This window comes from Cladophialophora immunda, assembly GCF_000835495.1.
Source record: "Cladophialophora immunda strain CBS 83496 unplaced genomic scaffold supercont1.5, whole genome shotgun sequence".
In the NCBI taxonomy this organism is placed as follows: Eukaryota; Fungi; Ascomycota; class Eurotiomycetes; order Chaetothyriales; family Herpotrichiellaceae; genus Cladophialophora; species Cladophialophora immunda.
In genome coordinates, this window is record NW_015622545.1 from 418,615 (window position 1) to 439,884 (window position 21,270).

General features: G+C 52.6%; 6 protein-coding genes across 6 annotated transcripts; 3 read left to right on the plus strand and 3 right to left on the minus strand.

Moving 5' to 3' along the window:
* Positions 1–72: 72 nt before the first annotated feature.
* PV07_08517 (uncharacterized protein) lies at positions 73–1,589 on the minus strand (the record flags this gene model as incomplete). The annotated part of the gene is made up of 4 exons (XM_016395690.1): positions 73–342; positions 393–1,376; positions 1,434–1,463; positions 1,518–1,589. The coding sequence occupies 4 exons, from the start codon at positions 1,587–1,589 to the stop codon at positions 73–75; spliced, it is 1,356 nt and encodes a 451-aa protein (XP_016245546.1).
* Positions 1,590–2,170: 581 nt separating this feature from the next.
* PV07_08518 (uncharacterized protein) lies at positions 2,171–5,756 on the minus strand. Its single transcript, XM_016395691.1, has 2 exons — positions 5,287–5,756; positions 2,171–5,205 (listed from the first exon to the last, which is right to left on the minus strand). Exon 2 carries the CDS (start codon positions 4,730–4,732, stop codon positions 2,501–2,503), a length of 2,232 nt encoding a protein of 743 aa, XP_016245547.1. The 5' UTR covers positions 4,733–5,205; positions 5,287–5,756; the 3' UTR covers positions 2,171–2,500.
* Positions 5,757–9,984: 4,228 nt separating this feature from the next.
* On the plus strand, positions 9,985–14,603 carry PV07_08519 (uncharacterized protein). Its single transcript, XM_016395692.1, has 2 exons — positions 9,985–13,609; positions 13,662–14,603. Exons 1-2 carry the CDS (start codon positions 10,535–10,537, stop codon positions 13,797–13,799), a joined length of 3,213 nt encoding a protein of 1,070 aa, XP_016245548.1. The 5' UTR covers positions 9,985–10,534; the 3' UTR covers positions 13,800–14,603.
* On the minus strand, positions 14,216–16,727 carry PV07_08520 (ribosome biogenesis GTP-binding protein YsxC). Its single transcript, XM_016395693.1, has one exon. The coding sequence runs from the start codon at positions 16,637–16,639 to the stop codon at positions 14,723–14,725; it is 1,917 nt and encodes a 638-aa protein (XP_016245549.1). The 5' UTR covers positions 16,640–16,727; the 3' UTR covers positions 14,216–14,722.
* Positions 16,728–16,904: 177 nt separating this feature from the next.
* On the plus strand, positions 16,905–18,657 carry PV07_08521 (uncharacterized protein). The gene is made up of 2 exons (XM_016395694.1): positions 16,905–17,072; positions 17,125–18,657. Exons 1-2 carry the CDS (start codon positions 17,004–17,006, stop codon positions 17,635–17,637), a joined length of 582 nt encoding a protein of 193 aa, XP_016245550.1. The 5' UTR covers positions 16,905–17,003; the 3' UTR covers positions 17,638–18,657.
* Positions 18,658–18,833: 176 nt separating this feature from the next.
* Positions 18,834–20,805, plus strand: PV07_08522 (uncharacterized protein). The gene has a single exon (XM_016395695.1). It carries the CDS (start codon positions 19,034–19,036, stop codon positions 20,486–20,488), a length of 1,455 nt encoding a protein of 484 aa, XP_016245551.1. The 5' UTR covers positions 18,834–19,033; the 3' UTR covers positions 20,489–20,805.
* The last annotated feature ends 465 nt before the right edge of the window (positions 20,806–21,270 follow it).

Sequence of the window (21,270 nt, forward strand, 5' to 3'; positions counted from 1 at the left end):
TCCCAAGGGGTATACCCAAAGTCTATCCTTTCATGTCCAATCATAAGCATCTGACCCAACGATGGGACTGATTCAATCACGATGCTTCGTAAAATAACCCAGAGGCTCCTTATTCCTCTTTTTGTGGCTTGGTGAGCCCGGTCTTGAAGTGGCCAGGGCCGTCTCCTCTTGAATCAAAGGGGTTTTGGGGATCTGGATCGACATATCGTTCAACGCCGCTGTACCATTGAGCGACAATTTCTCCTTCTCGTTGATTGTGACTGCCGGGGTTTGTAGGAGTCGAGCTTCTTCGATATTGTAGACCCAAGTGGCGATGAGGACTATTGAGGCTCCAATCAAAAACTAGAAGACGTCAGCGATCCTGAAGATACCACTAAATCATGATTGCATACATGTCCGGTCATAGCAAAGTCAAAGAACATGAAGCTTGCCAGACTGCTGAGGACCATGCTGATGCTAACAGCAAAGTTCTTGGAGATGTTGTCGGCATAAAAGATGCAGAACGCCGCGACGATGCCGCCAAAGGACTGGATGACAATTGATGCAACCACCACCCAATTGTAGCCCGCAAAAAAGCCGTACTTTGCCACCGTTTCGCCATCAAGGAAGACGATTCCGATAAAGAAGGCCGGAAAGAGAGAATATATCGATAGTTGCACATTTCGGATCCAGAGCGACGTGTTTTTGGGAGACTCCTTGATGACCTTCTCAAAATACACTCCAGCCAGCCCTGAACATATGCAAACACCCAGAACCGCAAATAGCCCTACGGAAGCGTCCATGCCGGGCGTGTCCAAGGCGAGTTCGTCTTCTTCAATTCCCTCGTACGTTGCTGATCTCTTCCTGAGGTGGGAACCAGGCTCAGCCATTCGGAAGTGTTCTCGCAGGGGGTTGGATGACCGTGGAAGGTAGATTCTGGTATGGTGGCTTGAAGCCAGGGATCCCGACGAACCATGGGGAAGAGAGACAGTTGCAACTCCCAGCATGAGCAGGATCAGAGACAGCCACTGTCTCCCCGAGATGGTTCTCCGCAGAAGCCAGACGCTCAGGATTGCCGTCACAAAGATCTTTAATTGGTATGTGACGTGAAAGGTCGCGGCGTCCAGATTAGAGATTGCAATGTACTGCAGGCTGTTCGCCAGCGTGTATAATCCAGCAGGAAAGGCCATCTTCCAACTGTCACCGGCGAAAATGGCGCTACCTAACGTCCCAAGGAGCGAAGTCGCAGGCATGGAACGGGGAACTGAGAGGGAGACTTCGTAGAGCGATATCGTCAGGCACACTGCCAATTTAAGGGCTTCGACGAGGAAGACGGCCGTTGATGGAAGATAGCGATGTCCATCCGTAGTAGGCATAACCCGGGAATAATGGAGGAGCTGTAAGAGACCAGTCAGTTCAATGTGTGTATGCTCAGAATACTCGATCTGGCTTACCAAAATGAAGGTCGAGAACTGGACTGTCAACTGTACCACGCATCAGTCAGTCTGCAGCCGATGATCTCGCGAGGCTTCCCTTACCGTGCTCAATGAGAGACTCCGGAGCGACACTCCCATGAACTTGGGCGCGTTGCCGCGCCTTTCCACACCCATCGCTCGAGACGGCTGTGATAAAACCCTTGGGTGTATGAATATCTCGACAATGCAATGCCGTTAGTCTGTGGCTGAACGGCTCTGCGCCAGGCAGAACAACCAGTCATTCGGTACGAAGGGAAGGGAGCGTTAAAGGAATGGACAGGTTCTCGTTGCAAGAGACAGGATATGTTTCTGGCACGTTGAACCAGGGGCGGAGATCAAGCAATGAGGTGAAGATGACCCAAAGGTCATCCGACACGCGAGCAACACAAAATGAGTGAACGAGACTTTGTGGCAGCAGGCCAAAATGATAGGGGAGGAAGCGTTTGGCGAAGGGTGGAATGGTCTTTGGCGCGACGATTGGTGGTTGTCGCTGTTTCCCCAGCCTGCGGAACTTCTACAAGTCAATGGCCCTGCGTCATGGCCGCCCGCGCCTTTCCAAGTTCTTGCGCTTGGCTTCCCAGCCACTGGTTTGGCGGTGAAAGTGCACCTGGCGAGCTGGTCAGAGGTCTCGGTGCAGTGTCTGCTAGTACAGTGTGCCGTTCTTTGCTTGTCCATCGCTCAGTGCTATATACCTAGTAGGTTACATAGATGGATATAGCCGCAGAGAACAGACATCGAAAGTTCACAAGGAGACCGCCCAGTTACAGGAAGGAAGCCTTCATTAGCTACGTACGGAGTACTCGATACCCCCCTCAATATCTCGGGCTCTATCAACCACCCGGTTTCTTAGTGTACAGTGATCCTCCATGTGAATGTCCTCCTTCGTCATCATGAAACCAAAGTGGCTTGAAATCCAGAGCCATGCCTATTGTACAAGTGATCCACCGCTCTCTTCAAAGTCGTGACCCTACCCAAGAGCCCACAAACGAAATAACAAACGAGAAGCAGCTGAACTTTTGAACGTCATGATCGAGCCTCGTTAGGCCTCAATGCGCTGTGGCTGCAAGTTTCATCCATCCATTATACGGAAAATCAATGAAATCCTGAGAAGATACCTCTTCTCGTTTTGGTGCCGCCTGCAGCTGCTCCAATGTGGCTAGGTAGTGGCTCTCCCGTCGGTTGCGCGAGTTATCCCTCGAGCTGTTGGTCGACGTCGAAAAGAAGGTCGAACGACTCATCCGATTGACCGCACCATTCGACGGCGCAAGAAGTGCAGGCGAAAACGCAGCCATGGATGACGACAATTCGGTCTCTGGCTCGATGGAGGTGCCGGTGTGAAAGCTGGCTAACGAATATCGGGCGCTGGGCTCGGTGGACAGTCCAGTCTGGAAAGTCGTGCAAGAAGCCTGGTCGAAGTTTGCATCTGAATACGGAGATTGTAACTGTTCCTGCGCCCGCCTCTGCAAAGTCAGTTGGACCTCCAATGCGGCAGACGTCCGTGGGGGTCGTTGGTGCTTTGCCGGTTTTTTCTCCATATCTCGCAAAACCTGTATCCTTCGGTCTGCTGCGCCGCCGGCGCCAGATGACTGACCCAATGCTGCTTTCCTTGAACGTATTGCAGCCAAAAGAGATTCTTCTTGTCGGGTAACGCTCATCAGTCTCCTGCTCTCAATGCTTGCGGTGTCGGAGAGACAAGATTCGTGGAAAGATGGCCGATGCGAGGATGCTTGGTCTGTTGGAGTGGCAGGGAATGAAGTGAGCAGGTCGTCGTCGTCTTCTGGTGTAGGATTTGAAGATAGATCGCTAAGATATGTCGATCGGTGATTTCGTCGCTTGGTGGAAGACTTGGACAATGACGATGCCGGACCCCGAGCATTGGTGCCATGGACACGCCGCAGACTGGGTGTCGCCCTCGCGGTTATGTTTTGTTTCGTACTGACTGCTTTAGCCGTCCGAATCTCAATGTCTGATTCTGCTAGTGATTCCACCGCTATGCTATCTCGCAACAGTGGTAAGTGGACGGCCCCAGATTCTCTACCTCGTGCTAACGGCTGTAGCTCATCATCGTCGGAAGAGGACAAGTCGAGAATACTTGTTTTGTGGAGATCGGTGGACGCCAGAGACGATGCTTTTGGTTTCGATGAGGTCTGCTGTGACTCGTTTCGGGAAAGGGTAGACCTTGACGATTTGGCGTTGAGGGTTGACACACGGGTGGGAATTGCCGAAGCAGGGAGTAAGTGGCTTGACGGTGCTTTCGAGCTTGTACCTCGACTAGATGTCTCAGGTGTATGCGTCGTGACGCGAGCTCCCTCGTTTGTTAAGAGGCCTATCCTACCTCCCTCGAATGCCATTTCCATACCTGCAACAAAGCTTGGGTGCAGTTCGGGCTCATGTACACTTTCGTCATCGCTGCTATCACCCTCCAGTCCGTCGAACCAATGTTTTGCCCCTGCTTTTGGCCGCCTGATATTCATCTTGACATATGGGGTTTCTTGTCGAGAAGGACGGACACTGGACGGTTTCGACTTCTCCGAATTAATTAACGTTGCTGAGTGATCAGACTGGAAGCGCACACCCTTTTGCGTTTTGGACTGGTTAGGGTGCACATGTCTCGCCGTTCCAGTCTGATCGGATGATCTAGTAGAACGCGGGCTGCCGAACAACATTTTGACCGGGGAGTCCCCAGGTTGAGAACTAACTTTGGTAAGCTTCTTCATTCCTGGTTTAATGTCGCTTTTAGAAAGGCGAAAAAGTTTCAATTGACGCAGTGAATCTTTGTCCGCGGTCGTAGACTTGACGACCACCGGAGCCCCCTTTCGGAGAGCGAAGTCCCGTCGGGAGGATTCTGAAGTTTGTTGTGACACAGCTAACGGCGCCTTGTAAGCCTCATAATATGAGTTGATGGTGGAAGACGAGCCGTACGTCTTGAGGCGCTTGGAATTTGTTGAGCCGGCAGCATCTGCCTTGAGCAGGAACTCCTCGTGTAACAAGACCGACGACGCCTTCAGATTAAGACCTGTACCTGCATCCAGCTGTTCTGTTGGGGGATGAGAAGAGCCCAGCTCGGTCGTCGCATCGGAAAATGACAAGGCCGGCAATTTTGCAGTAGCTGAAGAGCTTATGCTTTGGTTCCGCGCGGTGTTGAAATCAGTCTCAGTAATCCCAAGCAGATGCTGTACTTTATGTTCATTTCCTTCCGGCTGCCAGCCGTGGTTGGGAGGTTTGGATTTTGTTCGTTTCAGCGAAGCCGGCAGATGGAATCTTTGACCGCTTCCCATATCAGTGTTTCCTTATCATGCCACGTGCGTTGACATCTGATCTTTTGTGCATGCCGAGGTGTGCAGTATATTGTACAACGTCAACATGTACTCTGAATAACCCGTCAAATCCGATGTCTTTGTCGATAGTGCCTCGTCGGGCGGGTTCTATTAATCTTGCACTCGTTCTCACAACGAGGACAAGGAGTTGTCAAGTGGACAGGTCAGGCGGTGGAGGGCTACAAGGCGTGGTTTCGAACCAGGAAGAACAAGTGGGCAAACGTCGGTCTTTGGGAATGCAACGACACTGTTCTTGAGACGTTATTGGGATATCATGGCGGCACTCTCGTAGGACACGTCGGTGAGGGCTTCGAGGGGCTCCAGAAACAAAAACTTTGACAGTTGAACTGAGGCAGGTGGAGGAGGTCGTGCAGGTCGCAGCGACAGTGTAGGAGTGTATGATGAGCACTTCAAATTGCCCGGACCGGAATCGTCTTGCATTGAGCTGCCCATCAGCCTCTGGTGGATCACTGGGCCTCTTCAGGCGGGATGACGAATTGAGGGCAGGCACCGACATATACTATGGATAACGGTCACAGCCCCAAGTCCCCAAGTTTCGAGCCTAGAGTTGCTCGTGGGCGTTGGACTAGCAAGGGTAGGGGTCGGTCGGATGGGCTTCAAGGAGATGCCATCCCCGAGGTGGAAAACGCTTGAAAGCTGGTGGAAGTTGTCAGTGGCTTGATTTGTTCGAGAAGCTAGGGTTCCAGCCGTGTTGCCATGCTCTTTCTAGACCTTCTCGGCTTTCTTTTGGTGTTCTTGAAGCGCCTTTGCAACCCACTCCAATCATTCAAGCCGGGTGGCGGAGGCCACCCCAAACGTAAGGGATTCAGACTCGGTGGCCGCACCCTGCGTTGGCCGCGCTGAATGGTCAGAAGGCAGAGATGAGGAGCCCATGGGGGTCGACCGTAGCTTAGGGAGCCCTCCCCTACCACCGGTTAGCTGATTGTCATGGAAGGCCAGGGGAACTGGGTAGATCAGATCCTTTTCCGGGAAGGATGCAGCGTCAAGTAGATGGAGACGGAGGAGTCTAGTGTGACTGACAAGACAGGAGTAATTCACACCGTGACCACCATGCCAGGATGTCTCGAGAGTCAAGGGATTCTCGGGGACCTCTGCGCGAGGTTAGCCCGAGTCAGTCCTCGGCGAGGGCACCAAGCACACTCCACTCCCGCTCCCACCATCTTTGCTGGTTAAGGACTTGGGGGTCATGGGGCCCTGGGGCTCCCTTGGCGCCATCTTCTAAGGGATGCCATGTCGGTAGCGTCGTCACTTGGAGGGCACGCCATCACCCCAAAGGATAGAAGAACGCCAACGCTTGCCAGTCGCTTTGGGGAATGTTGTTTTTCAGCCATGTCAGGGGTTGGTTTCCAGAGATCCGAATGGACCGATTTCTCGAAGTCGAGGCGGGTTGATTGCACTCGAAGCCTGTTATTGTGGAGAGTCGAGTTTCTAGCCTGGACTTATCCTGTTCTTCGAGAAACTGCTCAAGTCCAACAGGACTTTTTCATAAATTTTGCCCTCAGCAAAGGAGTACAAATGGAAGGCAGCCTCGTGTGGCTGGACTGGCAAAAGCCTGGATGCGTGTCTTTCTCGAGTCAAGCAATTCTCCTTTCAATACCTTAGGACACTACTGAACTTTGAGCACAAAGCCATCTTTATAACAGCGTCAGGCTGGCAAAGATAGACGACCCCGTACGGAGAATCGGTGGACCTCGCCACAGAAATAGATATCGAGCAGGCCACCCCTGGCTCCTTTCGACTTTTCGTCTCGGGTTATCTCTGGGTCCTACCACAAAACCAAGAGGCATCATTTCAACCCCCCTTGTCGAGGCTTCTCGAGGCTTGTTGAGGTAGGACCGGTCGTTCAGCCACCACCACCACCACCACCACCATTTCCACGTGTTTTTCCTCGTGGCAGCCCACTGCTCGTCACACCATGCTGGTCAGCCACCTCTTCAGAATCCCTGGCTGCTCATCTGCTTGTTTTGTGGCAGAAGGGTCACAATCAGTCGGCAGTCGCGGTCGAGGTTGGAGTGCTGCAATCGGTGTCGCAACCCCCGTCCTTGGGGCTTCGGCTTGTGGATTCTTCGAAACTCATACTCGCAGCAGAGGGGGAACAGCCAATGTCGATCAATGTGCGCGAGATACTGATCCTCCGTGGACGTACGGGCGTCGCCGTCCCACCCTCGACAACCGAGTCTTCAGGCGAAGGAATCGTTGCGTCTAGGCGATATCCCCAGCGGACTACTGGATCGCCAAAATCGTCGTACGCAATCAACTTTTCGCATCTTTCGGCTGTCGTATATGCATTTCCACTGGCGTACGCTTTGAGCAAACCCATATTCTTACCGTCCTGAGTATTTTCGATGTCTGGATCTGTCTCATAAAGATGCTTTATTGACGCCAATGAGCTCATACATCGCTCCTTGACCTGCCACTTCTCCGACTCGCTAAGCGATCTGACCTCGAAGAGCTCTCCAGCACGCGGCACGAGCAGACTCTCTTCCACAAGTCGCTGAATCGTGTAGTCAAGCACCTTCTTGGTCCAGCGTGGTGATTTCAGTCGCATCTGCAGGGAGCTTCCATCGATCTGCAATCCCGCGGTGGTCTGTGTTGTGAGATAGCCTACAGCCATTCGCAGGAGAATTATGAGTAAGGGGGAGTTCGGGGGTTCTAGCCCTTCAGAAAAGAGGAGACAGGTATAACAAAAGTGCTCCGCAGGTACAGTAGCAGAGGTGACGCTTTCAACGCGGCCATAGCATTTGCTATGCTGCCAACCGTCACATACCTCGCAGTAGAGCTAGTCTGGTTAGCCGCTGCACAGAATAGCTTACGACCTGCGTACCATTGAACTTGATCTTTGCTGACTTCCACATTCACAGTTGATGCGACTCGATCGATTAAGCCGTTTGATCTTCCCTTCGGCTAGCAAGTCTTGATCAAATGCATTTCCACATTCGCCAGCCTTTCCGCTCTGAATGGCATAGCAGTGTATGAGAAGCTCTGTGAGCTTGGTGATACGGAGATTGAGACCCTTTGCTTTCGGAGAACTTGGAGCAGAGGGATCTTTGGACGTGTTTCCGTCTTGACCTGACCTCAGCACTGTGAAGGTCTGCTTCTCAAGGGGTGTCAACCCCGTTGGCAGATTTATACCGACACCGTGTGTAATGGGTTGTTCGCTTGATGACTTCTCAGGATCAGAGGCTCTCAAGCGTTTCGCACTAGGTATTGGGCCGTCCCTAGGGCGTTTTGATACGGGAAGCGAATCTCTCAAGGTAGAGAGTAGGTTATTGCTCTGGCTGGAGGACGTCTTCTGCATTGCCTGCAACTGTCTGCTCATTTCCGTGTCTTGCAGATCAATCGATGGTTCTTCTCTTGCCGCACTTTGAACGCGTACTGCAACACGCACTCGGTGGTGTCCACATTCTAGGATCCCTACCACGTCGTCGTCTTGTTTCAGCAAGGCCCCACACATTGCGTGACCTTCCTCCTCTTGGTATTCATCTTTGTCTATGAAGCCGGGTGGCTGATATACCATAGGACACGTCTCATTGTATGTGAGACTCATTCCAAGCTTCCGACGAGCTATACTCGCAGTCAGTTCTCGCCTTGCAGCAGGATGAGACGGTCACACCTGGCAAACGAGGCAGATTCCTCAGCGAGCGAAGCAGAGCCCGTATCGCAGCCTTGAAACTTTTGTGTACGTTCTCCAAGACGAAAGCGTGATCCGCCAGACTTAATCGCACGCTGATGATGCGATCACGTTCGTAGGCAAAAGTGAAATGGTAAGTCTCAACAATCTCCTGATTGCTTCCTGTTGCTTTGGTCACAAACACTCGGAGGCTCTCTAGGTAATTTCGATGCAAGGCATCAAATACTCCTTGCTCCTAAATGGAAATTAGCGGACTCCTCATGTGCCCGGATATTCATGGCTTACAAGCATATCAAGGATTTGATCAGCGCGTTGATGCCCTCCACGGACGAGGAGTTTGATCTCTTGACCTTCACCAGCAGTCAACGAAGTGAGAGCTTGAAAAGCAGAGTACAAGCTCCCTCCAGCAGGCGGGTCGTCTTCGAGAGTGATCTGATCGACATAGCGCGTGCGGAAGCAGGGCGAAGTCCATGGAATGAGCTCTCTTGTGTGAGCGATACAGGCCAAAGATGCGTTGAGGAAGATCTGAACCACCGCGATGCTTTCGGCTTGGGAAAGAGTTCGTTCAGAAGGGGGAGCAAGGAGGATCTGCTGTGCCATTATTGCGAACTCCTGACATCGAAACTGTGATGGTGGAGGGAGAAGAATCAGCAATTGGAAGTGATAGAGGCAGCTGCCGGGGATGCTCGGTCTCTGGATTTCTGAACTTCACAGGACCGAAGTTCACGAAGAAACTTGTCATATCCATTATCAACCTGATGCTCAATAAGATTTGCAGATCATAACCTGAACTTCCAGCTTAATTGACTCATCAATCTACAAACATCTGTTTTAATCAGCTTGATGCGTTGGCCGATCGCATGTCCAGACGGTCACTCGGCTTCATCCAGTTGTGAGGAAACACAGATCAATCGGAACACCGCCTTGTTTATTCAGAATCAGCAGCGCATCTGTTCGGGCGCCCCCTCGGTACAGAAGCAACAGGATCTTGCTAGCAGTCTGGTTGACAAAGCTCAAAAATAGTCTTCAGCAAAGATCAGTAGCGGTTGTCTGGTAGAGCATTGACAACGATTTGCCTATCTGAGTAGAGATGAGCCGCCAAAAGAGCCATCGAGGCGGCTAACAAGCGAGCTGGGTAGGCAGGAGCTGACGACATCGCCCAAGTCCAACAGTCAATCACAAGCTGGCTGCCCTGGTGGCGAAGGCGAGGGGGAAAACTCGTTCTTCCGTGTTATTATTATTGCGGTGATGGCAGTGGCGCGGCAATAATTGCAGCTAAAAAACATCCGCCAGAGAAAAGCCTCGGTGAGAAAATGGCATTGTCTGACAGAGTGCTTTCTGCTTCGGCATCGCCAGCTTTGATCAGAGGCAGTCCTTATGTGCCCTGAGCATCAGTGTTATCTCACTGCGTGCTGAGGTGGAGGCTGAAGACCGCGTATTTTTCTTCGCGTCTGACGAAGCTTTTAGGCACTTCCTGGGCCTGCAAGCGCGCGCCAAGGCTCAAGTCCCCCCCAATTCTTTCGCTCCGAATCTCTTTCAGCGGTTCAGGCTCGAACGGTGACCAGCCTGGGCCAATCCTGTAGGGCCAGTCACGCCCTGGTCTTCGCCGTCGCCGTCGCTCGCTCCTTTGCCATCTCTGCTGGCTCCGCCCGCTCTCCATGCCTCCCACTCTCCCGACACATACCAAAACACCTCGTTCCTTGAACTGCCTCATTAATCCACTGCCTCAACCTAGTCCACCCGACTTTGGCGCTTTGACAAGAGTACGTTGCTTGACGAAGGACCATGTCATCCTTCTTTTGCTCCAATTTCGAACAATAGCAGACCTTGATCGAACCTTCGCTATGTTTCAGGCCTAACCCGACCTTCACACAAGACGAACCGGCTCTTCCAGTTTCAACGCAAATATCTCTTTCTGCCGCCGACTCTTTCGCTTTTCCAAGCCCTCAGGCTGGCTGTTAATCCAACGGACCGGTATTTCACGTATTGACTGCATGGTGCTCTCCCGAACCCTCACGAATTACCACGACGCGACCCTTATCTGCTCTCCTCTGGCAGATGCTTTTTGTCCACAGACTTGACAGATTCGAACGGTGAAGAACAAGAATACAATGGATGAGGATATGGTGGATACCGGTCTTCGTGGCAGGCACCGGTCTGTCCGGCGGAGGACTGAACTTGGACAACGCCAACGAAGTAAAGACAACTCAGGCCATGCCAGAACCATGGACTCGGACAGCTTGCTTGGCCAATTCTCATTTGCACCAGCTACACAAACCACTGTTGTCACTACAACCACTACTACCACCACCAATTTCCCTCCTTTCATCATACGTCCCGTGCGGCGGACAAAAGACCTGGATCTCAAGCAGTATCCTTTGGCAGCTAGCCCTACCCCGGCCGGCCTGAAGAAGATACACTTTGAAATCGGTGGAAAGCACACAATTTTTCGCGAGGCAGAAGATACGACGCTGGCACTGGAGCAGTTCCAAGAGGAACAACGGACTCTTCGAAATGGCAATGGGGCAGTCCAAACCGTAGAGAAATTCCCATCCAACACTGGTTCTACAACAGGCTCAAAGTCGACCTCCCTTCGACGAAGAGTGCAGAGGAGACCGGCCTCTCCAGAGTCTATCACTGACAGCGAAGATCAAGGGCAATCGCGAGAACCTTCCTTTACGTCAGGTGGAGCTGGTCCATCCACGAGATATCGCCCCGAACCTGTTGCATCAAATTCCTATTACCAAACCTCAAACCCAATCACGCCAGATAGTATCCCGAAATCCAGCAACGGATCCCGCATGCTCAATATGCGAGACATGCGAGAGCCACGGGAGCAGGCTAGTTCATCCAGAAGCATGAGCACACTTCTGCCCTCGCCAAACATGGGCCAGCTGCCGCCATTTTCAAACATACAGCCCTCATCACCAAGACCTAGGCAATGTCATTCCCTAGAATCAGAAGATGGGACGGCCGCTTCATCTGATCGCTCTCATCTCGAACGGAGGACTCATAGAGATATTTCACAAGAAACAGCGGTGCCTACGCCACCTATAATCGAGGATGCTGAGCAGTCTTCAACAAGGCCTCAAAGTCGGCGTGCTCTATCATCCGTACCAGCTCGGTTACATGTCGCCGAAAGCCCATCTGTACAGGACGGAAGTCTTCCTAGTCCGAGCCTTTCTCCTGTCACTGCTGCTGCAACACTACAGAGTGCTGGGTACTTTGCTGATGTCGACTCAAGCTCGGAGATTGCCTCGCAGCATGATGGGATATCAAGAGCTCTTGTTCCAGACAGACAGTCGCCCAACTCCCTGCCCCCCCGACTCGATTCTCACCAGCTCTCTCGGTTTGCCAATGGCTCAGTCACCGAAATCCCGGCAATGCTTGACTATTTCGAAGCGATCCCGGATGAACTTAAGAGTTACGTTATGCACCAACTGCTTCGCCGATGCCCCAAGTCCACACTTCAAGTCGTTGCGGACGCCGTCAACCCTGCATTGAAGTGCGACTTCCTTTCCCTGCTTCCACCAGAGCTGTCACTTAATATCCTCAAATACCTTGATGTCAAGAGTCTTTGCAGGGCAGCACAGGTGTCGAGAAAATGGCGCCAGATGGTCAATAGTGATGAAAGAGCCTGGAAAGAACTATTTGATGCAGACGGATTTACATTGCCGGAAGGAGAGTTGCAGCAGGCCATCGCTGAAGGTTGGGGCTGGCAAGATCCATCCGGTCCCTATGGATACGAAGAGAACCTCGCCGGCTCGGCTTCTACCAAGTACGACACAACCGCAGAGGCCTATTCGCTCGCAGAAGAGTCCCACAATAGGTTTAGTGGAATCCTTCGATCGAAACGCAAGGCCTCCACGATGCTGTCCAATCGAAACAAACAGGTCAAACGTGTCAAATCCGAATCCCGAGAAGCCTCGGTTGACGTCACTTCTTTGGAATTGTGGAACGACATGTCCTCTGCAGACGGCCCATATAATGCGGCACACTCGGCGATGATGGCAGTTCCCCAACCGGATATTGGTCTGTCAAGTCTTACCGGCCTACATCTCTATAAATCCCTCTATCGGAGACACCACCTTATCCGAAGAAACTGGATGTTTGAAGATGCGAAACCTCAACATATCGCGTTTCGCGCGCACGACTCCCACGTTGTCACTTGTCTCCAGTTTGATACCGACAAGATCGTGACGGGGAGTGATGATAACAACATCAATGTTTACGAGACCAAGACCGGGATCTTGAGGGCGATCCTGTCGGGACACGAAGGCGGGGTCTGGGCTTTGCAATATGAGGGAAACACCCTGGTTTCAGGGTCGACAGATCGGTCCGTACGAGTCTGGAATATTGAAGAAGCACGGGAAACCCAGGTCTTCCGCGGACACACGTCAACTGTACGATGCCTCCAAATCGTGTCCCCCGTCCAAGTTGGAGAAACTGCAGAAGGAAGGCCTATCATGATGCCAAAGCAGCCTCTTATCATCACAGGATCCCGTGACTCTACTTTGCGAGTGTGGAAGCTTCCTCGGCCAGAAGACCCAATTTTCATCCAAGCTGAGAATGAGGTTGATGCGGACGATTGCCCCTACTTTCTACGGACCTTGTCCGGTCACCAGCATTCTGTCCGTGCAATCGCAGCTCACGCAGATACCCTTGTAAGCGGAAGCTATGATTGCACGGTTCGTGTCTGGAAGATATCCACCGGCGAGACTATCCATCGCCTTCAAGGCCACACCCAGAAGGTTTACAGTGTTGTCCTCGACCATGAACGCAACCGCTGCATAAGTGGCTCCATGGACAACATGGTGCGAATTTGGGACCTGAACACCGGCTCCCTCAAATATTGTCTGGAAGGACATACATCCCTTGTCGGTCTACTGGACTTAAACTGCGACAAACTCGTCTCTGCAGCAGCCGACTCGACACTCCGCATATGGGACCCAGAGACTGGACAATGCAAAGCCACTCTGAGCGCACATACAGGTGCTATCACATGCTTCAAGCATGACGGTCAGAAAGTCATCTCCGGCTCTGACAGGACTTTGAAACTGTGGAACATCAAAACCGGCGAATGCGTCAAAGACCTGCTCTCCGATCTCAGCGGAGTTTGGCAGGTGAAATTCAACGAAAGGCGCTGCGTTGCGGCAGTGCAGCGCGATGGATTGACATTCATAGAGGTACTTTCTCACTCTTGGGCTCTGGTGTCAAGCTGGCTAACTTCCCCTGCAGGTTCTAGACTATGGCGCCGCCCGTGACGGCATTCCTGATTACAATCTCGGGCGAAGAATCGTGGTCGACGCCGATGGGATGGAGGCGAATCACGACGACAACGCCTATTTGGATCTGGACGGCACCGTTGATGCATGATGTCTTTCCCAAGCAATAAACCAGACCTGAAGTTGATATACTTCGGTTTTCGAAACGACGCCAAGAGGCAAGAAAGATACACCCTGTGATGAATCATGACTCGGCCACTCTTCTCAGCGTCTGCGTAATTTCGAATAACACGACAATCACTGTTTAATGATTTTGCTTTATGATGATACCTTTGACACCCAAATGAAGGCTTAGATGACGACTTATCAACTTTGCCAATATGATTACGGCATGCCAACGATTGAGTCTTGTTTACGAGCTGCTTTGTCTATCCATATTGGCCGGATGATCTACCTCGAACTGGCATGGGAGTGAGGCGTTTCCACATGGATGGAAGCCGGTCTTGAACTAGGACAGTACTTTGCTTGCTCATGGATATTTTCCTGAAAAAGAAACTCAAAAATGGATGTTCGAATTGTTGATCGCGCTGCTTGGAGAGCGCGCCCAGGATTTCTCGACCTCCCAGCTTTGAGGGCATTGTTCTTAATTCGCTAAACATAGCCATCCATACCATACGGACACATACGCAATGAACATGTTTACGGTCTTTCCAACCTCAAGCGCTATGTACCCTTCGATCCAAGACTGCAGGGCTGTCAGTGATGAGAATAGCGTGGAGAGGGCTGTCCATTGTTCGGATCATTAGGTCTACAACAGCAGCATTGGGCTGTATGACAAAGGTGTTCACGACACCGCGGGCCCAAGGTCCGTGAGAAGCCTTCTACTCTTGATCCGCACCAGGTCTGCTTCACATATAGTACATGCATTCATCCCCTGCAACGCTCTACCGTCTCCACAACCAGTATGGTAACTGGCCGACCCACAGAGTCTCCATGCCCGATATCTCAGAAACGCCACCGAACGGAATCGCTGCACTTTCTTTCCCTCCCGTCTATCCGCTCCAGTCCGGTCCTCTATTGCCTCCTCCTTCTCCGATTCGAGCTCGACCCGCCGCCAGAGCGTGGCTCGGGGTCGGCGAACATGGACTCGAAAGCGTCGAAGCCTTGGGTGACGCCTTTGCCCGTCAGAGCAGGCGGGTCGCGAGCTGGCTGGGTGGTCATGGACTCGTTCTGGCGCGCCGTCGTCGCCGGAGCTTTCTGACGACGGCGTTTGGTTTGTTGAGGCTGCTGCTGCCGCTGCCGTCTGCTCGGCTTGGGTGGTTCCGCAAACATGGCTTCAAAGGCGTCCAAGCCCTGCGAGACGCCTTTCCCGACGAACCCCGGTTGCTGCTGCGTTGTAGGCTTGGGTTGCGAGGGATTTGGCTCCGATGAAATGGTGCTTGTCTCTGCCACAGCTCGGTTCTGACGCCGTTGGTGGAGAGTCCGGGATTGCTGTTGTTTCTTCAACTTGGACGGTTTCGGTGGGTCCGCAAACATCCCTTCAAAGGCATCGATGCCTTGCGAGACGCTTTTGCTGGAGAGAGGCGAGTGCGAGGGTGTCTTATTGGCGGAGGGAGATACGGGAAATGCAGGGGGTTCGGACGTGCATTCAAGCGGACTCGCTACGTGCTCCGCAATGGTATTCGTACTCTCGGGCTTTGGGTGGGCTCGAGAATTCAACTCTTTGTATACGAAATCAAGTTGGTCGTGTAAAGACGAGCTAGCGTTGGCCTTTTCAGAACTGCGGCTCCCGGGCTTTCTCAAAGAATCAAAGACCCTAGGTGGCTCGCGGTGTCCTTGGGCTTCGGTTGAGGTTGAGGCACTTGCTTCTGAGCCAGTGCCCAAGATCTCACGCATGAATTCCTGGAGGCTCAAGTTTGGGAGTGCTGTTGATGCACTTCCTGGCGACTGTGCAGGTTCCGATTCGGATTCCTTCCCTTGGATCAAATGCGATATCTCGGCGCCGATGGGGCTAGGGCGACTCGAGGCGCTTTTACTGATGACTTTGTGGGCCACGGCTTTGTCCATGGCATACCACTCCAGGTTCGCGGCCCTGAGAATGGCCCATTGCAGATTCTTCAGGCCAAGGGCATTTTCGTTTGCCCCTTTCGTTGTCAAGATATCTTCGAGCGATCCGACAGCGATCATCTCGCCTAGCATCAAGGCCGATTTGCCCTCGAATTTGGCCTGACCGCGCAGTCTCGTCAATGCTTCACGAATGTCGCCTTCTGATACTTTGGAGCTCAATCGATCACACTTTGTGGCGACAATCTGGAACGGAATCCCAAGCTTGTGGAAGATCTCCAGCATGTGACGGTCGGCAGCCATGACGCCGTGTCCGCTGTCAACGAGCAGAAATGCCCTTCTCAGGTTTCTTCGGTTGTTCAGGTATGACACAATCTGAGCACCCCATTCGGACCTGCTCCCGAAACCATACCCAGGCATATCGACGAGAGTGACTTTAGGGTTGACATCTCCATCCCACCCTTTTATGGCCCCTCCAGTGTCGTCTCTTGCTGCCAATGCCCACGCAGCCATGACCTGGGTCATTCCAGGGGTGGCACCGACTCGATTAAGATCTGAAGAGGTAAGGGCGTTGATCAAGGTGGATTTGCCAACATTGGACCGGCCAACAAAGATGACTTCTGGCACAAGGATGTTCTGCGGCGAGGACTTCGAGGAGCGCCGCCAGGGTTCCGAGGTTTTCCAACCTGTTCCCGTCCATGTCCTTGAGGGTTTATGGTTTTGAAAGAAGTGTGCAGCTGCAGCTAAGTTCTCCTTGGTTGGAGGAGTGGTATCCCAGTACCACGACCCGCTAACCTCTGAGGGCGAATCTTGGAGTTGGGGATGCGTGGAGGACAATCTGCGCCGGCCATTTTGCAGCTCGACCAGACGTTGTCGGAGACGAGATCGCGAGACCAGCCGGCAAGCGGAGCAAGTGAAGTTTTGCATCTAAGTCTCGAGGAGGAGTTGTGAAGCACTAAGGCCAGTCTTGAAGAAAGAGGTCAATGACAAGGACTGAATTTCGCCGTGCAGCGCGCGGCGACTTGGAAATTTTGAGAATCTTGCGGCGCGTTGGGCCCATAAGGTAAAAAGCCTGGTTTGGCTTGTCTCCGAGGCCGATCCCGCCAATCAAATACAACCTCAGCAGCCCAGCCCGGAAGCCTTCCAAACCCCCCTCCGACATGATTTCCTGTACGTTTCCCCACACTCTGAAGAGGGCGAAAGCGCAGTGTGCGTATCTCAACAGCAAACTGGTTGGCATCGCTCTCTCTACCCAGCTTCTGGTGTTCATGCGAGCACTGTTCCATTCACGATGATCAACGCTGTTCTGGTCTTCAACAATAACGGCCAACCGAGACTGACAAAGTTCTACTCACAACTAGTTACGTGGGACCTCTTGAATCAACACCACATGTACTAACTCTCTTGTTCAGGACACGGCCACACAGCAGTCTCTTCTCTCCCAGATATTCACCCTTGTATCAGCTCGACCAGCTTCTGCCTGTAACTTCCTACCGCTTCCCCCCTTGTTGGCTTCCAGTGGCACGGGCACCAACACTTCACCCGACGCACCGACCCAGATCACGTATCGCCATTATGCTACCCTCTACTTTATCTTGATCTCGACTTCTACCGAGTCTCCTCTAGCGTTGCTCGACTTCATTCAGGTGTTTGTCGAAGCTCTGGACAGATTATTTGAGAATGTATGCGAGCTCGACCTGATTTTCGGGTTCGAGACCTTGCACGCAGTTCTCAGCGAAATGGTCGTCGGAGGTGTTGTTGTCGAGACCAACCTGGATAAGATCGTTGAAGGTGTCAGAACAACCGAGGGAGTCAAGGGGAAGAGGAAAGCCGTCAATTCCCGTGACTCTACCAGCTCCATAGGCAGAGGTTCTGGATTTGCTGGTCTTGGTTGGGCTACTGGTTCGGGAAGCAGCTGGAGATGAAAAATAACTCAACCTGAACCCTTCATGCGCAGGGGCAGGAACTTCGCGTTACGCCGTATAACCAGTGGCAACAACGGCACCGCCTGGAGGTGGAACATATGAACATAACGGATTCCCCTGCACTTTGGCCGTGACGGTTGGATCTAGTCTGACATATTCTCAAGAAGAGAACTCTCAGGATCAGCCATGTGCCGAATCTCGTTTGCAGACACCTTATCAGGCACATCTAGGCAAAGATGTTGCGATGTGGGAAGGGAAGTCCATGACACGAATGAACTATCACATACGGTTTTGTGTGATAAAGGTTGATCACTGGGTAGGACATTGAATTGAAGTGTGTGCTGGCACTGAAGCTATACCCGTTTCTGAACGCATCGAGGGGTTCGGACCGCTCTATCAGCTGGGAAAAGGTCACTATTGAAGCTCGCTAACGAAACGAAAACTACGCCCACCAGGATATTCAATTCTTGTTCGTGTCTCCAAGGTCAACAAAGACCGAAAGCAGGAGAGAAGTCGTGTCATACCATGGGCGGCGTCTACAGGAGCAATCAGAGACACAGTCGAGAGGCCGGGCACCACCATCACCAGCAAGGGGGGATCGTTCGGTTTCCTATTCCCTTGGGTGTTGCCGGCTCGGGACGGAAAGACGATAGAGGCTCGGGCCAGTGCGCACTGTGGCTCATGGATTAACACGAATTGGTGTGTGTAGGACTTCTCTATGGAACAGACGCTGTGTGATGGCACAGTTTGCGGGCACGGTATTGGTGAGGCTTGCACAGTGAGATGGCTCTTTCGGACAGAGTACAGTGGTCCTAGCGACGCTGAAAGCAGCTGGATATCCGGGGCACATAAGGCAAGCTGATGCAGGATTTCAGGGATGTGAACCCGATAGCTTGGAGTTTCCCAGTAAACCGTGGTCTACGGTGTGATAGAAATCATGGGACGAGGTTGGGACCAGAAGCCAACATTGGAATGTTTCCGGGCGCTTAAAAATAGGACGTGAATGGAGGGCCCAGCCTGTGCGATGGAGGCCTCTTAGACGATTGCAGTTAGAGCCCCTCCTCCCAGGGTCCCCGCCATCCAGGCACCTGGGAGCCCCCATAGGCTCGCCCAGCACCAACGGGGGCTCCCTTCTTGGGCACTTGGGTGCTTCGGCTTCTGATTTGCCCGCTGCAGACGGCATCCTCGTTTTCACAGCTTCCCACTTCTCACCTTGTACCAATCACCACAGCAGGCGGCTTGCTGGCCACTCCTCAGCAATCATGATCAGGTACATCTACCGCCGTGATCGCTCTTTAACGGGCAATCAGTTGCTTCATGTCCCTCTCGGCCAGGGGGTCAGCGGTTTCAGGCTCGCAGCGCTGGGACATGTCGACAGCTTGATCCGCCTACAAAGATGAGTCGTCCCTCTTCAATCTTGACCCTCGCGAGTCTTATCTTTGTCTCTGTCCTCGTTGTTCCACCCTCTGCTGCTCGGCCACACTCGATCTGGGAGGTCAATATCGACGAAGGCCCTGCTCCTCCGCCAGATCAAGGCCCTCCGCTCTCCGCTGGTGCCCTCCGAGACAAGTCCAAACTCAAATACGAAGTCATTGGCATTGTTGGCGCCTACGTGGTTTGGTTGATCATCACTGTTCTGCTGCTTTTCTTGGTCGGCAAGAAGCTGCGTCGCAAAGTCCAAACCTCGAACCGCAGTCTCAGTATGGAGATCATCAAGCCTGCTCCACTGGCCGATCATCCCAAGATGAATGTCGAACCGCCTTTAAAGAGCCCCGGCAAGATGGCCAGCCTCAGATCATGGGCCACGGGCAAATCCCATTCTCACAAACAGTCGCTTGTCAGTGTTTCGTCCACCATCGACGAAAAGATCATCGAGGCGGACAAGGCAAGAAACAAGGATGAAATGGCAAGGTTGTATGCTGCTGTCATGGCACATGACGAAGAAAAAGCCAGGAGCAGTGGCCAGACGTCGCCTCGCACACCCAGTTATCCACTGCAGTACACCACTCCGCCTACGCCTAGATCGCCCTATCATCTCCCACCGACTCCAAGGTCACCTTACTATCAACCAAATCTCCATATCAATGGCCCGGCCTCGCCAAGGTCCCCGCGGTATCCTCCAGAGTTTCAGCACCTACGGCATCCCGAGACGGAAGTCCGAAGCCCGGGCATCCAACCAGTGGCTCAAGTATTGAGCCATCCTCTGGCACCCACACCAGCTGATGATGTTTCCTCAATGAGGACAACATCACAATCCAGCAGCCGGAAGAAGGTGTCGCCGTTGTCCTTCATCTCGGGCCGTAGTGATTCGGCTGACCAAACGAGAAAGCGCCCGACCAACATCTCAGTTCGTGGGCAGCCGATCTCACAACCAATAGGTTCCGCCACTCTCACGGACGCCTCGATCTATTCCGAAGATGCTCTTTCCTCGCCTCGCATTTACAACCCGGGGCCAGCTCCGCCAACACCGGGCCAAAAGTCCGCTGTGACTGTGGTTGAGGAGGTTGAAAAGAGAGGTCCTCCCGCGCCTCTGTCTCTTCGCAGCGCTGCAGCGTCCGACAGCTCCAACAGCCTACCGTTCCGTCAATTCTACAATGATGCACTGAAGAGCGCACCTGCAACCAAAACTACTTTCGTGGACCGCCGCGAGAGTATTCTGGGTGTGCACGCGAAGACGGGTGTGCCTCAAACTCCCTACAGCCCTTATATGCCATACACCCCTATGACGCCCGTGACGCCCCGCACGCTCATGACGAAGAAGGAGATGAAAAAGAACAGGAAGAAGGAAGGCTTGAAGGTGCTGACTGAGGACGACATGGTGCTCTCGGATGAGGACTTGTGGTCGACTTAGGATCAAGCCTCCCTATGGCTGACGACGTTCCCCTTTGGTCTTTGGTGTTGTTTCCTTGTCTCATACGTTTCCTATCTCACCCTTAGCCCGCGCACACGGGCCTTGCTCTGCGGAGTGTCGATGAGACTGGACAGATGTGTGCAGTGTACATTTAGGCCGCCTGACAATGGCGAAGATAGATATCCTCGACCCGACAGACACAGATGTCGATGACAATGAACTTTATTGAAAGAAGAATCTGTGGTCTCTGGTAGTTTTCTTGTCGGTGTCCCCGCTGCTCTACAGTATACCTCTTGCCTCCTCGGGATATAAAGACGGCCGTTGCACATTCGTGGTTCTCAAGATCCCTTGACAAGCTTGCCCCTATCTACGATAATGGCTTAACCTTCGCTGATAATTTGCGAGACAATTCCGTCGTTTTACCCAGAAGGCAATGGGATCGAGGCACTACTCCTGCCCTGCAGGCACCGCTTGGGACGAATGTGTCGGGGAGGGTGTGTGAAGAAAAGTCCCGGGATTCCTGGATATGTATCTATGTGTGAAGCCCGCCGTCATGCCACCGAGAGAGAGAGAGGCCACCAAAGTAGATGTCTAGACATGTTCTATCTTGAGAGTTACCCGACGACGTATCGACAATATATACCAATATATCTCTGGGGGAAGTTACAAAGAGGGACAAATAGAAAGAAGGAAAAGAGAAAGGTATAGACACCCTTGGATACCCTCCAATTCCATGCGTGAAACCACCGAAGACTCCAAATCACCGACCGCCATTTCCTTCT